General features: G+C 36.9%; 1 protein-coding gene across 6 annotated transcripts; it reads right to left on the reverse strand.

Moving 5' to 3' along the window:
- Positions 1-280: 280 nt before the first annotated feature.
- TEX30 (testis expressed 30) lies at positions 281-18,756 on the reverse strand. 6 transcript variants are annotated; one of them, XM_069064222.1, is made up of 6 exons: positions 18,607-18,756; positions 7,278-7,352; positions 6,718-6,963; positions 2,986-3,037; positions 1,865-2,070; positions 281-909 (listed from the first exon to the last, which is right to left on the reverse strand). In XM_069064222.1, the coding sequence occupies exons 2-6, from the start codon at positions 7,293-7,295 to the stop codon at positions 736-738; spliced, it is 696 nt and encodes a 231-aa protein (XP_068920323.1). In that variant the 5' UTR covers positions 7,296-7,352; positions 18,607-18,756; the 3' UTR covers positions 281-735. The 6 variants fall into 6 exon arrangements, with proteins under 6 accessions (XP_068920323.1, XP_068920322.1, XP_068920318.1 ...); XM_069064221.1 differs by lacking the exon at positions 18,607-18,756 and adding an exon at positions 18,282-18,395; XM_069064217.1 differs by lacking the exon at positions 18,607-18,756 and adding an exon at positions 18,069-18,255.
- Between the last annotated feature and the right edge of the window lie 4,599 nt (positions 18,757-23,355).

Here is a 23,355-nt window from a genome sequence, read left to right on the forward strand (position 1 = left end):
ACTCCTAGCTTTGTGCCATCTACAAATTTGGTAAGCTTATAATCAATAGTTTTATCCAAATCTCTGATAAAAAAATATTAATTAGCTTTGGAGTTGTATATATCTTAAGTTTTTTGTTTCAAAGAAACACTCCCTCTTTTTGTAGTCACTATATTAACTTCATTATGGCATTTATCTATAGTAGAAATAAATAAAAGATGATAAACATTTATGGGAGTTTTTTTTGGTATATGTTAAGTGATATGAAAGTAACTGCTTCTTCCTTGTTCATCAAAGAAAGTTTTAGTCATATGCTTACATGACTGGTTTTATTTATTTGTCCAAACCTGTAATTTTGCCAGTATTAAGTACCAGAATAAAGGATAATTTTATTCATTCTGTAAAATACCAATGCAACAAGTGTACTGTACAGTTTAGGGGGTTTTTTTGTTAAAGAAATTTCTAAAGAAATATTTGATGAGTATCAAATTATGTAACAACAAAATAGAATAAGTGGCAAAAACTATGTATTTAATTTTTGAAAAAGTAAATTTGACAAAAGCCACTTAGATCTATTATAACCTAAGTATTTTCACATCTCATATTTTTAACAAGGTAACATTTGCTTTCAAAAGCACATCAATAAAGACATATTAAACAGGTCTAACACATGCCTCACAATTCTGAGGGATTTGCTGTTTTTCATATCAAATCAATATACAAATCCCAAATGACACATGGCTTTTAATCAATGCATTATTTCTTATCCAGTTCAATGACTTCTTGGATCCAAGAAAGAACGCATGAGTTGATTTCCTTCAAAACATCATCTGCAGATCGTCCTTTCACAGTCATGGAATGACTAGCTTTTTTAACCCAGTGGATCTTAGTAGGGGCTTTCATTGTCTTTGCTACTTTCTCCAGCAATTTCTAAAAGAGAACATGTACAGAGGAAAACAGATTTAATGCTAATTTTGTGATTATGCTTCATCATCTCATCTACCAAGTCAGTTATTAGGACCTTCCCCCCTCTTCCTCTTTTAATATATGCAAAGATACTCATCTAAAGTCTGAGACAGCCCATCTCTCTCAGCTCCAGAGGGACAACAATTTGCTAAGCATTTATTACTGATAATTGTATTGTCAGCTGAATTGTGTATGGTACTCCCAAAGACAAATTCAGAAGTTTGGGGTACTGTGTTAAAATCTTTATTTGTTATTTTCAATAAATAAACATTTTCTCTCCCTCTCACCTATTTCACACCCACTGAAAAAAGTAAAGCAAAACAAATTCCTGAATTGGAATATCTAAAAATGTGTGTCTTATTCTGTATTTTGAATATATCACCTATCAAAAGGTGGTCAAATTCTTCATCACTGGTTTTCTAGAATCACATTACGTCATCACTGAGTTGATCTTAAGTTCTTAAGTCCTTTCAAATGATTTATTTTTACAGTGTTATAGGATGAAGTCAGTGTATCAAATATTGACATCCTTGTCGATGTATAAGGTTATAGTGGGAATAATTTTTACAAAGGAATAATACGGTTGAATGCTAATGCTGAAAGAGTCTACAGAGCTAATAATACAGCTATAACGGAAGATTAAAGATCTTAACAGACTCAAAATTTAGCTTTTCTTGTTCCTATATGTCAGCGTTCATTTCCATTCAGTCAACTAGCCCTTACTTAGCATACAAAATGGGCCAGTGCAACTATGGGATCTATGCTCTCTGCTTCTCTCATGTCTGGTACCTTGGGTATAAAATGAATATGAAGTCAACAAACAAGATCAGCTCTTCTGAACTGATTCTGAATTTTCCAATTAAGTTAATTTCTTCCTAAAGAACCTGAGCTGATAAACACTCTCTACCATGGTTTTTACCTTTTCACACATCTCGTCTGCAGATCCAGAAACAAAGAGCACCGGACCTTTTATAAGCAGCAAGTTTTCATTCCTGAGCTTATGCTGCTGCTTTGGACGGTGCAGGGGATAAGAAAAACAAATGAGACCTTGGATAAAATCATTGACATCTTCTGGTTCAATCTGACACATCACAGAGGCAGCAGCTCTAGAACCCATAGAACGACCTAGAATCATTTTTTTAAAAAAATCAAAAGTTAGCCAGGAGAACTGACAGTACTGCTATTGTAAAGAAGGTCCAACTTTAGCACATCTCCCACCCATGGGACAGCAGACATTTTTCACTTTGTTCTACACAATGAATATGGCAGTTAGATAGGCCTCTGCCTAGAAGGTCCTACAAGAAATGATAAAAGGTTAATAACAAATCTTGCCCATACAAATGTCAAGCTGCCGTGATTTTCTGATGGTCTTCAGCTCACAGATTGAGAGCTGGAAGGGACCGGAGAAGTCATCTACTCCAATCTTTCATTTTATATATGAGGAAACTGAGGTCTAGAAGTATAAAATGACTTACCCAAGGTCACACAAATTAGTAATAGGTGGGAAAGCTGGGATATGAAACCCAAATCTTCCTTCTCTAAACCATGTGCTCTTTTTGCTGGCTGCCCTTTGAGGACAATACTATCAAAGGGATCTTCGTGCCCGAACAATAATGGATTAAGGGAGGATTCCTGTCTCCTTTTCTTTGTATCATTTTCTCATGAAAGGTAGACAACAGATACAAAGTTGAAGTCAGAAAATTGTTTTGAGATCCTACTCAGTTATCATTCAAAACAATTTTTAAAGGATCCTAATTTTAGGAATTCATAGTTTTGTCAATGTGGGTACTCCCACCAAAAGAGCACCTCTAAGCTTTTAAAGAGTGCCCTGTGACCTTGGGCAAGTCACTTAACCCCAATTGCCCTCCAAAAAGCAAAAAAAAAAAAAGAGTGCCCTTATGAGTCGCTATGGACCCAAAATTCATCACCTAGTAGCCAACATAATGTACCTCTTTAGTAATGGACTGCATCTGTGTTTAAAAAAAAAAAAAAGAGGGTGATCTTTATATAACAACAAAAATCAAAAGATCAGCAACTTACCTCCAAGGAAAATACCTGCAAGTCTGTATTCATCTGAAGTCTTCAGGTATTCCTAAGAAAAATGAACCAAGAATGGAGAAGGAATTAATGCAGAAAGTGTTTCTCTATGTAGTGATATAGGATTCTAGACATAGGAAAACATATAATGTGGGTGGTTCTTGTATCCATGTTAAATAAGGTATTTGGCGTATTTTTGAGCTTGAGATTAACTGGCATTCACTGTCAGGAGTGAACAATATTTAAATATGTGTAACTAAACAGCTTTAGACAAAGCCCAATAAATGATCATTACTAGAGGTTTCCAGGTAAAGGCTAGGTGGATATTTGTTGAAGCTTTTCTATTCAACTATGGTTTGACTCTGTAAAAAACTTGTATGACCAGAGGCTGCATTAATAAGCACAAAAGATTTGGAACAAACTAAGTGCTATGTTCTGACCTTGTCAGATCCCAGCTGAATTGTTTCGAGAAATAACACTTCAGGAGGGACAATGACAGACTGAAGTGTGTCCCCTAGAGGGCAACCAAGATGGTGAGAGAAGAGGAAGCCAATACTCCATAACCTGCCTTCTGTATTCTAGTCGAAAGGGACTGTTTATCAAATCCAACATGCCATCCCCAATCTCCATGCATATGGACTGGTATCCCCTATGCCTGGAATATATCCCTTTCTTATATTAATCTTTATTGTCATTCTAGGTTCATTTCAGATACCACTTACTCCAAAGAAAATTTTCCCCCAATACCCCTACCAATACAGATACTCCTCAGACCCCAACTCTTTCTAAAGGACTCTCTCTTGCTCTCTCCTTGGTCACCATCAGTGCCTACTTTGCACTTAAATTACCTTCATCCATTTGTTATCCATCACTCATACTCAAGTAGAATTTAAAAGCACCTTAGGAAAGGGATTATTTAGTTTGTTGTATCCCAAGTGCCTTGCACAACAGTGCTTAAGATAAATTTGTTTAGTTGAACAGGAGATGATTAGCCTAGAAAAGACTAAGGAAAGATTAAGGTAGATGGAAGGGAATAAAACAGCTGTCTTGAAGTATTGGATAGCACGTCTGTTCATTATGTTTTACTTAGCCCCCCATGGAAGAACTATGAAAAATAGGTTAAAGTTTTATAGACATCTCTCTCAGATAGGATGTGACTGGGCTGTGGCATAGGAAATGATGATTTGGTTGACTTGGACATATGAAGAAAGATGCTACCCACCCTCAGAGAAACAGATGACAGAAATAAGCATAGTACAATCTTACATATACATGTATGAATGTGTATGCGTGTATGTGTATATATTTGTATGTGTGTATATGTTTATAGATACCTATGTATACATATATATATCCATGCTTAACTGTAGCTTTCTTTGGGGTGGGGGGAGAGGGAAAACTAAAAATAAAGTACATAGCAGAGAACAAAAGAAAACCAATAAGGAAGCAAAGAAAAACTGGGGAGCTATGAAAACAATATGTAGTATTTATTATATAGGTTTTCTTGAAATGGAAATTGATTGTTTTATACTGAATCCTGTCCTGTGGTCTGCTGTGTACATGGAATTTTTTTTCTTTTCTCATTTTGTATTTGTTTAAAATTTTTAAAACTATATTAGAAAAAAAGCAAAAGCTATTAAGAAGGCGGTGGGTTCACAGGTGTTACATTGTATATGCTTTTGGACTTTCTAAAAGTATTCATTAGTTGTGCTGACTTTCTTTCTCCTCTCCAAAAAAACACAAAATACTATTTGTCATATGGGACAATTCTTGGTAAGTGAGATGAGGAAGGAGGCATGGAATACTATGATGACAAAAAAAAAACAAAAAAAATCAATAAAAACATTTTTAAAAAAATGAATAGGTGAAAGTCTCAAGAAAGATTTTGGCTTAATGAAAGGAAAAGTTTCCTAAAAATCAGAGTTGTCCAGCATTAGAATGGGCTGCCTTAGAAGGTGAGGGGTTCCTCAGATTTGAGACTGGGTGGTGACTCAAACATGGGTTTGACAGGTGACTAGCCAGCCTCTCAGGTCCCTTTCAACTCTGAGCTTCTTTAAGAAGTTCCAAATGAGAATAACATTTCACACATACAGCAAGATGCTGTTTTATTAGGAGGACCTGTCGCCCTCTTCAAATCTGCGAAAATCCATGAAAAATATACCACCCAAGATTCTAAAGGTAGTTTTCATTTTTCAATTCCACAAATATTTATTAATTGCAAAGCACTGTGCTTAGAACAAAGGTGAATGTAAAATATGAGACATGGTCCTTTCCTTAAGGAACTTTGAGTTGGCATTAGAGCAATTAAGACATGGATACAAAATAATAAAGCAAAATATTACCAAAAAGAAAAACAACAACAAAGAAGAGAAGAATTCCATTCCCCTTAAATCAAAGTTTTACAGGGGAATCGCATTTTAGCTAGGCCTTGAGGATGTGTAGGATTTCAAGTAGGAGAGACGGACGGTGAAGGTGGCATTGTTTCACAGCACACCAAATACATGTCGGGAACAGTGAACAGTGTTTTTTGGCTGGAGCAGAACATAAAGTGAGTAATCAGAGCCAAAGCTGGAGAAGTGGATGGCAACTAACTAGTTGGGGAGCTTCAAGGTAGGCTATGGAGTTTAGACTTTATTTAATAAGCAAGAGGAAGCCACTGAAAGTTTTGGGGGTAGGGAGTGACATGAGCAGAGTTGTGCTTTAGAAGCATAATCTGACAGTGTTAAAATATCCTGGAGAAGGCACAGATCAGACAGTCATGAAGGAGCTGAAAATGCACACGAGCAGGGTCTACAAAGCTTTGCTATAACCCCCTAGTCTAGCATCAGTTTCGAATTCCAGGACTTCCATTAGACTGAGATTCCTTGGAAATATCACAGGGCTGCAATTGTGATGCTGGGCTTATCACCATGGAAACAACTCTCCCACTAGTAAACAGAAGAATCTGATGATAAAAGTTTTAATCTGTCCCCAATAAAAGTTATTTGTGAGGACACAGCTTCCATGGCTCTCCATTTTCTACCAAATGGGCCCCAAACTCTTGAAACTGGTATTCAAGGTCATTAACAATCTGACCCAAATGTGCCTTTGTGCCTTATCATTCACCATCCCCTTTTTCACTACTTGGCCACCTCCATGAAGCCTTCCCTTATCCACCTATGGTCAGAAATGATAGCTCCCCTCCTGAATTCCCATATTTTGTTTTTACTTCTCGGATGGCATTTTCCACATAGCACTATGTACTTCAGTTACTGGTATACACTTCATTATCATTTTTAATTTTAAAAATAGTGAACATTTGCATAGTAACCTAAGTTTGACAACATGCCTTATTGATATGCATTATTTCATTTGATTCTCATATAACCTTATGAGGTAGGAAGTGTAAATATCTTCTTTTTTACAGATGAGGAAACTGAGGCTGGGAGAGGTTCAGTGATTTGCCAAAGTACTCAACACTAGTAAATGTCTGAGGCAGGTGTCTGAAGCAGGATTTGAAAGTCTTCCTGACTCTTAAGTTCAACCTTCTCTATCAACTATGGCAACGGCCTTGAGGAAAGTGACCAGATCTTATTCATCTTTGGGTGCCTTGCTTAAAAGTAGGTTTTCTAGAAGTGTTTGTTGAAAAAATGTCTCAGAAATGCTAGCTAAAACCTGAACCAAATGAATATATTCATTTTCACTGGATTTTCTTCAATGGAATATTTATGAAACACAGCAACTGACTTATCTTACCAAAACTGCTTTATATGCCTTTATTCTGTGTGTAATATTGAGGCCTTTGCAAGTAAACCTCAGACACAGGATCCCATGACTCGCAAGATGGTTTGCCAGTGACTTCAAGTGAAGAAAATTCATATCTCCTGCAGCTCCATGGGTAAGAATCACTGCGTATATTAACACCTGGTCAGTTAGTATCTTGTCAGGGACAGAACAAATAGCATCTATGGTCTTATTTTCAAAAGGTATTTTCACGTTAACCTACAAAGGAAAAGACCAAAGGGACAAATAATTACTTCTTAGTCCGAGTAACAGTAGTCAGATTGTTTAGCTCTGATAAATAGCCTGGCATCTATCAAAGGGTTACAATACCTATTCTAAAGAGAGAACAAGATAAGATTATAAGATATATAAGATCTTATATAAGATATACATACATATATAAAATATATATTTAAGAACAAGTAAGATTATTGCTGGAGGCTGAAATTGGAAGGAAAAGAAGACCTTAGAAAAAAGAGAGAGAGAAGTTCAATAATTGAGAAATAAAGTACATGAATGAACACATACATTACCTCTGTATAATTGCTCATTTTCAGGATCAATTTAGAAGCCCAGCATGTATTTTCTTTGAAGCAAACACCTCTGACCTGCAATCAGAAAAAAGAAATACCAAGGTGAATGAACACTTTGAGCACCTGAGACAAACACCACTCTGAATTGATTTTGATCTCACTGAATGTTATGTATTGAAGGTTCTTTTCATCATTTACCATGGTTCCCATGGATACTCTCCATTGGTTTTATGACCAAGGAGAGTGAGTAATAAATAGAACAGAGTATGATACCAAGGCAACATGGCACAGTAGGAAAAAGTTGAGTTTTGCTAGCGACCTGTGGGACCTTACTCGAGTCATTTTTTTTGGAACTCTTTCCTACCTGTAATAGTAACAATAATGAAGATGATGATGATAGCTAGTGCTGACATAGTGAGAGTGACACTATTATCCTCATTTTGTGGATGATGAAAATGAGATCAAGAAAAGTTAAATGACTTACCCAGGGTCACACAACTAGTAGTAGATTTGAAACTAATATATCTACTATTCTACCACGCTGCCAATAAAATGAGGAAATTGACCTTGATGGCTTCCAAGGTACTTTCCTGGGTTAAAACTATGATCCTATGTTATGCTGGTTTGAAAAATCAACATGGAAGCTTGGATCAAGTGGGCCCACTGGAAGAGGCTGCTTCCTCTCCAAAAGAAGAAGTAGAATCCCAGAGAAGTTTGAAAAGGTCTCTCAACAAGAACCTTGGACTGTAGTTAAAGCTCAACAGTGAGTCCTAAGACAAATAAATGTAATAAACTTCACTAAACTGGTGTTAAAAGAGAGAATCCTGCACCAGTGATACCATCTTTCCATGACAGAATAGAGACCAAGAGATGGAAAAGGACCTTGGAGGCCAATTCGTCTAGTCACCTATTACAGTTAAGGTCTTGAGTAAGGCCCAGTAGGGTTAGATGACATGCCCAAAGTCATACAGGTCATGTCAGTGGAAGATTTTTTACCACATCCTCTGATTACAGAGCCATGCTCTTTCTACTGTAATGCACAACATACTATCTTGGGAAGGCCGTGCCTGGAATGTATTGCTTCCTCATCTCTGATTTTCAGAGTCCTTCACTTTCTACTTCTCAGCATTGATACATTAAGAATCTTATTTATAGAAGGCATCAAACTCATTGATAAATGGATAAGACAGGATCCCTTCTCTCAAAGAACTTCAAAACACCCCCTCCAGGAAGCCTTTTCTGAATAACTAACTCTCTGCCTTGGGTAAAGATACTTCTTCCTCAAGTTTTCCTTAAAGAGAGTACATCATCTGGACTCCTTTGGCCCCATCACTCAAACCTGGTATTATTCTTGCCTACATACATCTAATAATCCTACAAAATAATATAAGTTCTATAAGATAAAAAACTATGTAATTCAGACATAATTTAACATTCCCACCAGTTGCACACATGCCTTGAATGTAGAAGATGTTTGATAAATGTCTGCTAAATTGAAATGAACAGTATTCTAAAGATCATTAATCCCAGACACTACAGTGCCCTAACATTGTTTAGAGACAGTCCTCTTCTATCTTCTCATTATTATCTTACCTGTCAAAATCTTCTATTGTTCGTACCCTAACCACTGTCAAGGTCCCTACTGTTCCCTGGCTGAACTAGCCTTTCTGACCTTTTCTAGAGATTCAAACCTTTCCTTTTTCCTGCTCTCCCCCCAACCTTTGAGAACTCAGTATTTGTCGTAGCAACGGTTAGAAGAAACATTCTAGAATATTTCAGGAGTGGTATTAACTGTAGGCAAGGCAATGACAATCTCTAAAGTCTTTATTTAGCTCATTGGTCTGGTCCAGCTGGCAGAAAGTTAACATAGGTATTCACATAATTAGCCAATAAACATGGAGACAGACTTGGAAGACCAACCCTTTCATTTTAGAGAAGGAAAACTGAGCTTCAGAAAAGAGACATGACATGCCCAAGGTCACACATGGAGATGTGTGTTCACAAATACACATAGACAGGGACAGCTAGATAGCACAGCAGAGAAAGCACTGATCCTGGAGTCTAGAAGACTCATCTTCCTGAGTTAAAATCTGGTCTCAGACACTTGCTAGCCATGTGACCCTTGGTAAGTCACTTAGCCCTGTCTGACTCAGTTTCCTCATCTATAAAATAAATTGGAGAAGGAAATGTCAAATTGCTTCAGTATCTTTGCCAAGAAAACCCTAAATAAGTTTAACTGAAACAACAAAGAAAATAAAAAGGAAAACTGTCAGAATGTAGTTAATAAGCATTTATTAAGAACTTACTAAGTGCTAGACCATGCTAGATGCTGAGAACACAACAAAAAGCAAAAATAGTCTCTGCCCTCAAGTACTACATTTAAAAGGAGAAAACAACACAGCTTCTACAAATACATATACAGTAGCAGGAAGACAGCAATCTCATTAAGTTTCTCCCTTGGTGAGATGGAGCCAAAATGGCGGAGTAAAGGTGGGACTTATCCAAACTCTTCTAAATTTCCCTCCAAACAACTTTAAAATAACACGTCATAGAATTCTCCACTAGAACTCTAGCATGGGGAAAACCAACAAAAGATTGGGGTGAAATGATTTTCCAGCCCAAGATAATTGAGGAGGTGTCTCACTGGAGTGATAGCCGGGTCTGTAGTGCAGTATAGCACAGGCCATGCCCTAGGAAGCCAACGTGTGGTTTTGGAGATGGCCACATAAACAGCTACAGCCTCAACCCACAAAGAATTAAGGGGGTCAAAAGGAGATTACAGGAGACTCTTTGTTGGTGCTGGGTACAGTACTCTGTTGCATTGTCCATACACAATGTCAGGACAGAATCGCAAGGCAAAGAGGAGAACTAGCCTACTGATGTCTGTTGCAGAGCAGGAGGAAAAAGTGCTTGTGGTCGTCTATGAAGTAGGAGGGGCTCTGGCGTCAAGTCCATGGCAGAAAAAAACACTAGCTCTTAAAACTGCAAGAGACCAGGAGTCAGAGTCACATTTCTAGGGACATAAAGAGCAATAGTACTCATGGCCACAAGGGAACAGGAGCCCTGTTCAGAGATCCTGGCGGAAGAAGAGTGCTTTTGGTTGCTCACAGAACAGAGTGGAGGTCAGGAGAGCAGCGGTCACACCTTTCCTTAGGTCATAACACATTGGAAGAACTGAAAACTTGCAGACCCCTAGAAAATGGAAGCGCACAAAAACCTGAAACTTGGGGCAATATCCCATTCAACCTGGGAGCAGAGCACAATTTTAACATAAAGTTTAAAGTCAAGAAGTAGGCTAGAAAAAATGAATAAACAACAAAAAAAAAGAACATGGCCATAGGAAGTTACTATGGTAATAGGGATTCTCAAGGTACAAACTCATTAGAAGAAAAGTCCAAATAGCTACAAGCAAAGTCTCAAAAATATGAATCAAACGTAATTCCAAAAAAAATTGCTGGAAGTTCAAAAATGAATTTAAAAATCAAATAAGAGAAAAACAAAAAATTAGGGGGAAAAAGAGTGATGAAAGAAAATTATGAAAAGAGAGCAACATCTAGATACAAAAAAAAAATAATGAAAAAAATAATACATTAAAAAACAGAATTGGCCAAATGGTAAAAGAGGCACAAAAATCCACTGAAGAAAAGAACTCCTTAAAAAGCTCAATTGGCCAAATGGAAAAAGAGGTACAAAATCTCCTGAAATTATCTCCTGAAAGAAATCTCAAGTACATAGTAAGGCAGAAAGTAGGTACAGAGCAACATCTCACACTGTTTACCAAGATAAAATAAAAATGGGTAAATAATTTAGACTATAAAGAGTGATACCATAAGCAAATTAGGAGAGCAAAGAATAATTTACCTATCAGATCTATGGAGAAAAGAAGAATTTATGACCAAATAAGAGACAGCATTATGAAATGCAAAATGAATAATTTTGATTACATTAAACTGAAAAGTTTTTATACAAACAAAGCCAATGCAACCAAGATTAGGAGGGAAGTAGAAAACTGAGAAAGAATTTTTACAACCAGTGTCTCTGATAAAGGCCTCATTTCTAAAATATAGAGAACTGAGTCAAATTTATAAGAATATAAGTCATTCCCCAATTGATAAAATGGTCAAAGAATATGAACAGGCAGGTCTCAGAGGAAGAAATTAAAGATATCTATAGTCATATGAAAAAAAAAATGCTCTAAATCACTACTGATTAGAGAAATACAAATCAAAAGAATTCTTAGGTCCCATATCACAAATGTCTGATTGGCTAACATGACAGAAAAAGAAAATAATAAATGTTGGAGAAGATGTAGGAAAATTGGAACACTAATGCATTGCTGATGGGAGTTGTGAATTGATCTAACCATTCTGGAGAGCAATTTGGGACCATGCCAAAGGGCAACCAAATTGTACATACCCTTTGATCCAGCAATACCACCACTAGGTGTGTATCCCAAAGAAATTATTTTAAAAAAAATGGAAAAGGACCCACACGTGCAAAAATAATAATAGTAGTTCTTTCTGTGATGGCAAAGAATTGGAAATTGAGGAGATGCCAATCAATCAGGGAATGGCTGAACGAACTGCTATGAATGTAATGGAATATTATTGTGCAATAAGAAATAATAAGCAGGAAGATTTTAGAAAAACCTGTAAAGACAACATGAAATGAGGCTGAGTGAAGTGAGCAAAACCAGAAGAACATTGTACACAGTTACAGCAACATTGTGTGATCAATTGTGATACTTAGCTCTTCTCATACAATCATACAGTGATCCAAGATACGATGGAAAATGTTATCCACATCCAGAAAAAGAACTGATGGAATCTAAATGCAGATCAAAGAAAGCTGTTTTCACTTTCTTTGTTTTTTCCCCCCATTTTTTCCTTTTCTTCTGTTTCTTTTCTCATAACATGACTAATATGGAAATATGTTTAACATGATTGTACATGTATAACCTACATCAGATTGCTTGCTATCTTGGGAAGGGGAAGAGGAGGGAGAGATGGAAAAAAATTGGAATTCAAATCTTATAAAACTCAAAATCTTATAAAAATGAATGTTAAAAACTATCTTTACATGTAATTAGAAAAAATGCTATTTACATAAAAAAAGAAAAGAGGTCCCCAAATGAAAACTCCCAGGAATATTATAGCCAAATTCCAAAGCTCCAAGGTCAAGGAGAAGGAACATTGCAAACAGTCAAAAAGAAACAATTCAAATATCATGGAGCCACAATCAATATAACACAAGATTTAGCTGCTTTTACATTAAAAGAAAATACTCAGTTAGTAGTCATAACTGTGCATGGGAATGGAATGAATTCATACGAGAATCTAATAAATACACTTGAAACTGAGGTACACACATAGAGTCAAAATAAGAGGCTATAGCAGAATCTTTTATGTTTCAGCTGAAATTTTAAAAAAGCAGGAGTAGCAATCATGATCTCAGACAAAGCAAAAGCAAAATTATATCTAATTAAAAGACAAAAAGAAGGAAACTATATCTTGCTAAAAGGTAGCACAGACAATGAAATAATATCAATACTCAACATATATGCAACCAATATGATAGCAACCCAATTCTTAAAGGAAAATTTAATAAGTTACAGGAGGAAATAGACAATAAAACTATATCAGTGTAGTACTTCAACTTTCCCCTCTCAGAACTAGATAAATCTAACCAAAAAATTAAAATCCAACACCAAAGAAGTTAAGGAAAATGAACAGAATTTTAGAAAAGTTAGCTATGATAGACCTCTGGAGAAAACTGAATGGGAATAGAAAGAAATTAACCTTTTTTTCCCAAGTGTACATGTCACCTTCACAAAAATTATATTAGAGCATGAAAACCTCACAACCAAAGGCAGAAAATAAAAAATACTGAATGCATCTTTTTCAGATCAAAATGCAATAACAATTATATTAAATAAAGGGCCATGGAAAGGTAGATTAAAAATTGGAAACAAGATAATTTAATCCTAAAGAATGTATGTGTCAAAAAACAAATCATAGAAACAATCAATAATCATATTAAAGAGAATGACAATAATGAGACAACATGCCAAAATTTATGGGATGACCCTAAAGCAGTACTTAGGGGAAAATGTATATCTTTAAGTGCTTACATCAATAAAATAGAGTCAGAGCAGATCAATGATTTGGGCATGCAAATTAAAAAAGAAAAACTAGAAAAAGAACAAATCAAAAATCTCCAATTAAATACCAAATTAGAAATCCTGAAAATCAAAGGAGGGATTAAACAGAAAGTAAAAAAAAAACTACTGAACTAATGAAAGTAGGAGCTGGTCTTATGGGGGCGGGGGAGAGACTCCAATAAAAAAAAATAAACATCTTACTTTGATTTAAAAAAGAAAACCAAATTGCCAGTATCAAAAATGGAAAAGGTGAATTTACCACCAAAGAAGATGAAATTAAAGAAGTTATTAGAAACTCTTTTACCTAATTATATGCCAACAAATCTAACAATCTCTAAGTGACATGGATGAATATTTACAAAAATATAAATTGCCAAGATTAAAAGAGGTAATAGAATATTTAAATAACCCTATGATAGAAAAAGAAATTTTCTATCATATATATATATATATATGTATTTAAAAACTATCAGGGAAAATAGTTGAAAGAGTCCTACCAAATTCCTTTTATGAAACAAATATGATGCTGAAACCTAAACCATAAAGAGCAAAAACAGAGAAAGAAAATTATAGGCCAATTTCCCTAATGAATATTGATGGAAAATTTTTAAATAAAATAGTAGAAAAGAGATTATATTACATTATACCAGGAATGCAAGGTTGGTTCAATATTAGGAAACCTATCAGCATAATTGACCATATTAACAATAAAACTAATAGAAATCATATGGTTATCTCAATAGATGCAGAAAAAGCCTTTGACAAAATGCAACCCCATTCCCATTAAAAACACCAGAAAGCACAGGAATAAATGGTGCTTAAAATGATAAGTAATATTTATCTAAAACCATCAGCAAGCATTATCTATAACTGGGATAAACTAGAAACCTCAATATAATCAGGGGTGAAGTAAAAATGTCCATTATTACCCTTATTATTCAATACTGCACTGTAAATGTTATAGTAATAAGAGAAGAAAAAGAAATTGAATGAATTATACTAGGTAATGTGGCAACAAAACTATCACTCTTGCAGATGATATGATGTTATACTTAAGAGGATCCTAGAGAATCAACTAAAAAACTACTTGAAATAATTAACAACTTTAGCAAAGTCGCAAGATGCAAAATAAACCCACACAAATCATTAGCATTTCTATATATATTCAACCTAGTCTAGCAGCAAGACAAAGAAATTCCAATTAAAATAACTGTAGACTGGGCGGCCAGGTAGCACAGCGAGTAACAGCACCGGCTCCAGTGTCAGGATGACCTGGATCAAATCCGGGCTCAGACACTCAGCACCCACCCAGAAATAATAACTGCCGTGTAACCTTGAGCAAGTTACTTAACCCTGACTGCTTCAATACAATAAAATAACTGTAGACAATATAAAATACTGGTGAGTTTACCTGCCAAGACAAACCTAGAAACTATATGAACACAATTATAAAACATTTTTCACACAATGAAGTCATTTTTCACACTCCTACTTCACCAAGTAGCCATCCAGTTGCCAAATCTTGTAGATTCTACCTGCTCAACATCTCTCATTTTTGGTTCCTTCCCTCTACTAATACCATAACCACCTTAGGTCAGGCCCTCTTTACCTCTCACAGGTTATTTCAAAAGCACACAAATTAGTTCCCCTGCATAGTCTCTCAAATCCATCCTACATTCAGATGCCAACTTGATCATTGTAAAGTGCAGGTCTCATTTCTCTGCTTAAAAGTTTTACTTACTCCGTCTTGCCTAGATAAAATACAAACTTCTCTGCTTGTCATTTAAAACCTTTCAATCTGCCCTATCCTTCAAGGTTGCTCTGGAGGAGAGATTGAAGCTGACAACTTTGCACAACTGTCTCGTTTAAATCCAATTCACTCACAATTCAAGACATCAGCCTCCTGATATCACTGGTTGTCTTCGATGATGAAGGATGAATAACAACTCTCAGAGAATGCAAGCAGCAAAGTGTAAAACCAAGATCAAGCAAGTTTTGCTTTTATATGGGGTCACCAAATGCTCACGAGGAACGACAGACAGGAAGGCTTGGGTTCTACCCCTGACACATATTGGCTTTGTGACCTTGGGCATCTTACTACTTCTCAGGGCTCAAAGTCAGTAGTTCACAAACTTTTTGGTCTTGGGACACCTTTACACATTTAAAAATTACTGAGACTAAAAACAACTTTTGTTTATGTGGGTTATAGCTACTAATATTTACATTATTAGAAATTAAAACTGATAAATTTTTTAAAATATCTGTTAATTCATTTAAGATATCAATAAATACATGACACAGTAACATAAATAACTCATGTTTTTAAAATAATTACATATTTTAAAAAGACAGTGAGGAGAGTAACATTTTAAAATATTTTTTGCAAATTTCTTTTTTTTGTTGTTGTTTTTTAGGGGGGAAGGGCAGGGCAATTGGGGTTAAGTGACTTGCCCAAGATCACACAGCTAGTAAGTGTTAAGTGTCTGAGGCCTGCCCAAGATCACACAGCTAGTAAGTGTTAAGTGTCTGAGGCCGGATTTGAACTCTGGTTCTCCTGACTCCAGGGCTGGTATTCTATTCACTGGGCCACCTAGCTGCCCTAAAATTTCTTTAATTTCTAGCTTAATAATAGAAGGCAGCTTAATGCTCATATCTGCTTCTGCATTTAATCTTCTTCAAAACACTGTTTTGGTTGCAGTATTTAAAGAAAATTTGTCCTCACGCATATATTCAGTTAGAAAAGTGAGGAGTGTTGCCTATAATAGGGTAATAACATAAGGCTCACTGGCCCCCTGAAAGGGTTGCTTCTCTAAGCAACCCTCCAAGAATATAAACTGCAAAGAAAGTGCTGACCTGAACCTGAGAGACAGTTTATTGAACTAGGAGTTCATTACAGTAATGAAATCACTGGGCCAGTACCTATCACCAAATGTTTGCCATTGATTTTTCTTTTCATACATCTCAGTCATTTTCACATATTTTGAGCTGCCAAACCTGGCCTATTTGCTATTCCCTATATAAGATACAACAGTCCATATGGGTCATTTCCATTCTTCAAGACTGAACAAGCCATAAATGAATTTTCAAAGGGACAAAAAAAACCCCAAAAAAACCCATCAGAACAAGACAGATTCACAAATAAATTCTATCAACCATTTAAAAAACAATTTCAGTACTGCATAAATTATTTGCAGAAGTAGCAAAAGGAAGCAATCCTTCTAAATTCCTTCCATGACACAGATACACCCATGATAATAAATAAACCAAGGAGCATCAAAACAGAAAAAGAAAACTATAGGCCACTATTCCTAAAGATCATTGAAGCAAAAATTTTAAATAAATGATTAGCAAAAAGGCTAAAACACTGTATCCCAAAGATTATACACCATGACCAGACTAAATTTATACCAGGAAGGATTAATATTAGAAAAACAATCAATTTAATTAATCATATCAGTAACAAAAACAACAAAAACAGTATGATTATATCAATCATAAAAATTAAAAAGTTTTTGATAAAATATAACACTCATTTCTGTTAAAACTACTAGAAAACATAGGAATGAGCCTTTCCTTAAATCTATAGTACATATATGAAACCAATAGCCGCTATTATATGTAAGAGGGATTAACTAGATTTCTTTCCAATAAAATCAGAGTGAAATGATCATGTCCCTTGTCACCATTTCTAAATAACATAGTACTAGAAATTCTGGCTGTAAAAGTAAGACAAGAAAAAGAAATGAAGGGAAAAGGAAAAAAAAAAAAACCCTCACATTTTCCAGATGAAACAAAGATGTACTTAAAGAATCCTAAAGAGTTAACTAAAAATTAATCAAAACGATAATTTCAGCAAACTTATAGGATATAAAATAAATCCACACGAATCATCAACATTTCCATATAATACCAATAAAGCTCAGCAGGAACGGAGCTAGAACGTGACACTTCAAAATAACCACAGAACTAATAAAATACTTGAGAGTTGACATACCCAGGTCCGCATGAGAACTATGTCAATACAACTGCAAACCACAGTTTAACAAAATATAGACCTAAATAATTGGAAAAATGCGGATTGCTCATGGATAGGAAAAATAAAAATAGCAAAATGAGAGTACTTCCAAATTGATTTTCTTATTCAAAGTCACATCAATCAACTAAAGGATTATTTTATAGAACTAGAAAAAATAAAATTTGTACGGAGGATAAAAGATTAAGAATCTCAAAGGAAATCATGAAAAAAAAAGTGGGAACAAAAGTATCAATAGTAGTAGCAGAGCCTTAACTATACTATTAAGTATTAAAACAAGCAATGGGCTGGCGTATAAGAGGGAAAGAAAACAGATTTTAATTAAACTTTTTAAAAAGAAAGAAACGGACTGCAGAATGGAAAGACTTCTAGTAGAGAGCTCTACCTGGAGGGCCTGAGTTCAAATTCTCCTTCTACCACATACTCTACCTCTATGACCTCATCTGTAAAATGAGCGGGTTGAATGACGTAAGACTTCCAGCTCTCAATCTAGGGTCCCGGTGAAGGTTTAGCTAAATCTCCTGAAGCCTCCAAGGGGCTTGTATGGTTCCCCATCCCCCACCCCCCGCCCAAACGGACAGACCAAGCTAAACTTCACCAGGGACACGCTGTCCTTCTACGCTTTGGAGTGGGAAATTAAACTTGGTGCACTTCTGGGGGTGCGGGCTGGAGGTCACTGGAATCCTGGTGCGGGAGGCCGCTTTCCGCTCAGTAAAACAATCCCCGAGCTACGATTACGGTCCAGGACTGAGCTGGGCGCTGAACAAGGAAATACATCAGCATCCCCCGCTACGGCCTTTGGGACGCTTACATTGTAGCAGGGGAAAGACGGCTACAACCAGGAAAGCAACATAGTTTCATCTAAGGACTCTTTCTTTCCAGGCTACTAAGAGTGTCAATTAAGCAGGGACAACTTCCTCCCAGATGACAATCCTCCAATCAGGGCGCCACGCAGCGTCCCGGGAAGTAGTGAAGGGCTGGAAGACGGGCGGAGGGAATCGATTCAGTGAATACGGATGCACCAATCAAGCCAGGCTGGAGGTTACTTGCAATGTTTGCACGTAGGTGTGCACGGAGGTGCAACTGTGCATTGGAGCCGCGAGGGGTTCACTTGCTTTTTTCCCAATCCCGCATACCTGGAAAAGCTCGGAGTCCGCGGCCCGGCTTCGCTGCACTAAGCTTTGGCCACCCCGCCTGAGACCCTTCCGGAAGCCAGACCCCCGGTCTAGTTTGCCTTTTCCTGGATCTCGGCCCCTCCCTGCGCTGCGGAGGGGGCGCACGCTTGCCTTTAAACGTTTCCCATTCTGCCCTATTCTCTCTACTCCCGCGGGTACTCAGTAATAAAACAGTCCGTGGACACTTACGGAGCCCCTACTGCATGCGGGGCTCTATGTTCAGCTACTAATAGTCACGCGAATCCGTCATTTGGGTGGGTTAACGGCGTTCATGAGCTGCATCCAGCGCCAGAGAGAGAGAAAAAAAAAGTCGCTCATTGGATTCAGAGAGGGACGGGGAAAAGGGAGAAGGGAACGCGCATTTATTAAGAACCTAGTATGTGCTGGGCTCTGTGCAAACATTTTGACTGTAGGAAGGGATGAGCCTGATTTTGGGGCTAAGAAAACGGAGGCCCAAGGAAGGTTTAAGCAACTTGCCTCAGGTCACATGGCTAGTTAAATGTTGGAGTCAGAATTTGAACTGAGGGCTTCTTGACTCCTGGACACCAGTGCTCTATCCACGAGGTTTTTTTTTTCTTCCCTGTTATATGCTTACTTCCCAGCAGGCGTGCCCTGCTCAATTCGCAAGCAAAACTCCCCCCTCCCCCCCCCCCCAAACCAGTTTCCTGGCCTGACACTCTTTTCTGTTGCACGAATTATATATAGAGGAACAAAATTGCCAAAGCATTTTGCTACCAGACTTTTTTCCCCTTCGAATAGCACTATGGAAAGTGACACATGATTCCAGGGTATAAATTTAGAAGTACACTGAAAGCATTCATTAATCTCCTTTAAGCATGTGCTAATTGCCTTGACAAGTGTATCCTTTTAAAAATTTCCTCAAAAACTTGCCAATGAAATTTCACAACAGGGAAAATTTCACAGTAATCAAAAAGTAAAATGAGCAAAATTCTTTTTCTTCTACATGATTCTCCAACCCTGTCTCATCTGCTAAATACCGGCTGGGAGCAAAACGATGAAAACGGAACTTGCAGCATTTGGTAGCATTTAGGAAATGTTTTCAGGATTTAAAGTACTAGGCGATTAAATGTTCTTTAGTTGTTCAGTAATCAGTCCTGAGCTTCTCAACACTTAACTTGGATAAAATAGCCATAAATCCAAAGATTAGTAATAATGATGTTGAAGGTTCCAAAGCAGAGTGCTTTATCTGTCACGGTTGGGAAAGTTAATCCTTAGATAATGTGTGTACAGACTGTATTCGGAAAGTCCTTTCACATCAGCCTCTTTGGAAGAGATTAAAAGACCACAAGGACAAAGATTAGAAGGCAGCAAATAATCTAAAATGGTTTTATGGGCCTTTGGGATAAAATAATTGGTGCTTTTCTCTAGGTGTTTAGAACAGTGATGGACACATAGTAAGTATTTAACTTTTTCATTCATTGACTCATTTTCTTCTCCATCCCATTTGTCTCACTTCCCCAGTAAATTTGATGGAATCCTAATAAAACTGCCCCTAACCCCAATAGTCTAACTTCTTTATATACTTCTGAACACCAGACATGTCCTGATTTAACCATACAATCTGGTTTTAACCACACCATAAGTCCCCAGACTCAATCATAGGCCTCACTGAACAGCAGGTCCCTGCCCCTAGCTAACCACTGCCCCCAGACTCAATACAGCCACTGCCCCTACCTAGCCACTGCCCCCCACTCAATATCCTAACTTCCTCATATATGCCTTGCTGCCCCACTAGAACAGCAAGCAGGTGTGTCCCTGCTAGCTACTGCCTGTAGTTAGCCCTTGCCCCAGACCCATTCCTCATATTTCCCACAGAATCAGCAAGTATGTCCTTACACTCAACCACAACCACATCCATCTAATCTCAGACAAGACCACACTATTCAGCCAATCAGAAAGCAGCACCACCAGGATGCCCAAGCAGGATGTGGGCCCCAAAACAATAGAAGGGACTTTCCCTAAGTAGACACCTGAACAGTAATAGTAAAAAACTGACCTCAAGTAAACTTATGATGTGGAGAGGCTTATTGCAATATTATTAGCATGTATTAATGCCCCCCCCAAAAGGTTTTTCTGTATGCATTGTGGGTAGTGGAATGCACAGTTCCACCAAGGCTGGGACCATTACCTAATCACTTGACAAACCCCTCCTACCTTTTTAATATTCATAATTTCTGTTGTGTTGTCAGCATCATTATACTATAAAATTGACTGTCTTGTACTGAAGCTGCTGATTCCTCTTGGAACTTAGTCTGCTGGGAAGGTGCCACTTTCAGAAAATGTCTTCACTTGGATTGGAGGTGGTCTGAGTAAGAATTTTTTGAGACAAACCCCACAACACATAATGAAAGTGCAACAAGTTTACCTTCCTAATTATGTTAGCGTTGTTTAAGGTGAGTCTGTTTTCTCTAATTTGAAGCACTTTCTGATCGATGCTGGGAACCATACTGTGAGAGACAGCAGAGTTAAATTTCCACAAAGCTATTAAAAATTACTGAAATAAAAGCTATTGATAATAAATTGTGAGAAACAGTAAGGAGTTAAATTTCCATAGAATTGCTAGGCATTACTGAAGTAAGATAAAGGGAGTTAGCAGACAGCAGGTGGACCTGACCCATCAGAAAGAAGACAGCAGCTCTGGGAGACACTGAGACCAGGATAAGAACAGATCTGGTTTAAAACAGTGAGGGGTCGATGACCAAGTATTCCAAATTTACTACTGCACTTGCTTTACCTCATGTATATTATGTGATACACCCCAAATAGAATTAGAACCTCATTAGCAGAACATGGGATTCATGACAAAGGGAAGGGGTCATGCTTGTACGTATCTAGGAGAAATATGTAGTGGGCTTTTGGGGAAAAATGAAACCCTGAAGAGAACAAACCAATCTGCCCTTTGAAAGGAGTGTCCATGTGGGACTGATAGTATTAAGCTTTCCTTGCTCCTGTATTCTCCACTCCTTCTTCCTAAAGAAAGGCAGAGTCTGCTTCTGGACAGCAGTATTTAGTTCCTCTGAATTTCTCAATAAACTTCTTTTTATACCCAAATTTTGGTATCAAATGTGTTTGTGTTTCTATACCATATACTATAAAATTGTGTTTCTATATCATATACTATAAAATTGCTTCACATAACTCAAGATTTGTATAAGCAATGATGCACATAATAAGCAGTTGACTCTATAATTAAATGTCTTTATACATACTTTTTTTTTTCATTTTGATGAACAGGAAGTTCTCAAGAAAGATATTCAAGCTATTGACAACTATGTGAGAAAAAAACGCTTCACATCTCTAATAGAGAAAAGCAAATTTCAAGCAACTTTGAGGTTCTAACTCATGCCTATCAGATTGGCAAAGATAACAAAAATAAAAGGAAAATGGCAAATATTTGAGGAGCTGCAGGGGAAACAGTCACATTATTGCATTGTTGGTGGAGAAATGAATGGAACAACTGTTCTAGAAGATAATTTGGAATTACTCCTCAAAGTCACTAAAATGACTGCACTCCTGACTCTAGATTTTATCTCCCATTCCATAAAAATCTTTTTTTTATTTTTATTTATTTTTTAAAGCAATCAGGGTTAAGTAACTTGCTCAAGGTTACATGGCCAGTTATTTCTGGGTGTGGTGCTAAGTATCTGAGCCCAGATTCGATCCCCAGCTCATCCCGACACTGGAGCCAGTGCTCTTACTCGCTGAGCCACCTGGCTGCCCCTATAAAAATCTCTTTTATCCTAGAAGATCACTATACTCATTTTGAATTTCAAAGATTGAAAGTACCATCCATTCCTTTGACTGTCTGGTTTCCCACAGGTTAGCCATGTCTTTATTTGCCTCCAAGATGCATTCCTAAATATCTAGCTACACTTTTTTTTTCAACCTTGTACCTTCATTTCTCCCTCCTCCTCATCTTGCTTTTCAGCTTCCTTTTTATGTTGTATTCTACCACTAGAATATAAGCTTCTTGAGGGCTGGGATTGCATTTCTTCTTGTATTTGTATCTCTTGGATTTAACACAGTGCCTAACATAGTAAGTACTTAATAAATGCAATTGACTTTACTTGTTGACCTAACTTGACTTGACCCACTGCTACTTCTACTAGGCCTATAGCCCAAAGGGATCAAAGGAAGGAGAAAAGAATCCCTGTGTATAAAAAATATTTATGGCTGCTCTTTTTTGTGCTGGCAAAGAATTGAAAACTAAGGGAGTACCTGTCAGTAGGTGAATGACTGAACAAATTTTAGTATGTGAATATAATAGAATACTTCGTTGTTTGTGTCCAGCCCTTCATAACCCCATAGACCAAGATGTCCATGGCATTTTCCTGGCAAAGATACTGGAGTGGTTTGCCATTTCTTTTTCCAGTGGATTAAAGCAAACAGAGGTTGTGACTTGATCAGGGTCTAAACTCAGGTCTTCCTGACTCTAGGCCCAGCTCTCTATCCACTGAACCATCTACCATCTAGCTGTTGTAATGAAGGACTATTTAAATACTATTTTTTAAATGGTAAAAGGGATGACAAACCTGGGAGTGCTTTATGAACTGGTGTACAGTAAAGAGAAAAGGAAAATGGTTCTTATATATATATATATAATACAAAAAATAGTTTATACAATACAATACAATACAATAACCACAACATTGTAAAGGCAAGCAACTTTAACAGAATTACTCAAGAATT

Source organism: Petaurus breviceps, unplaced genomic scaffold (genome assembly GCF_028583685.1).
Source record: "Petaurus breviceps papuanus isolate PSGF00001 unplaced genomic scaffold, PetGlider_PUasm1.0 90625, whole genome shotgun sequence".
Lineage (NCBI taxonomy): Eukaryota > Metazoa > Chordata > Mammalia > Diprotodontia > Petauridae > Petaurus > Petaurus breviceps.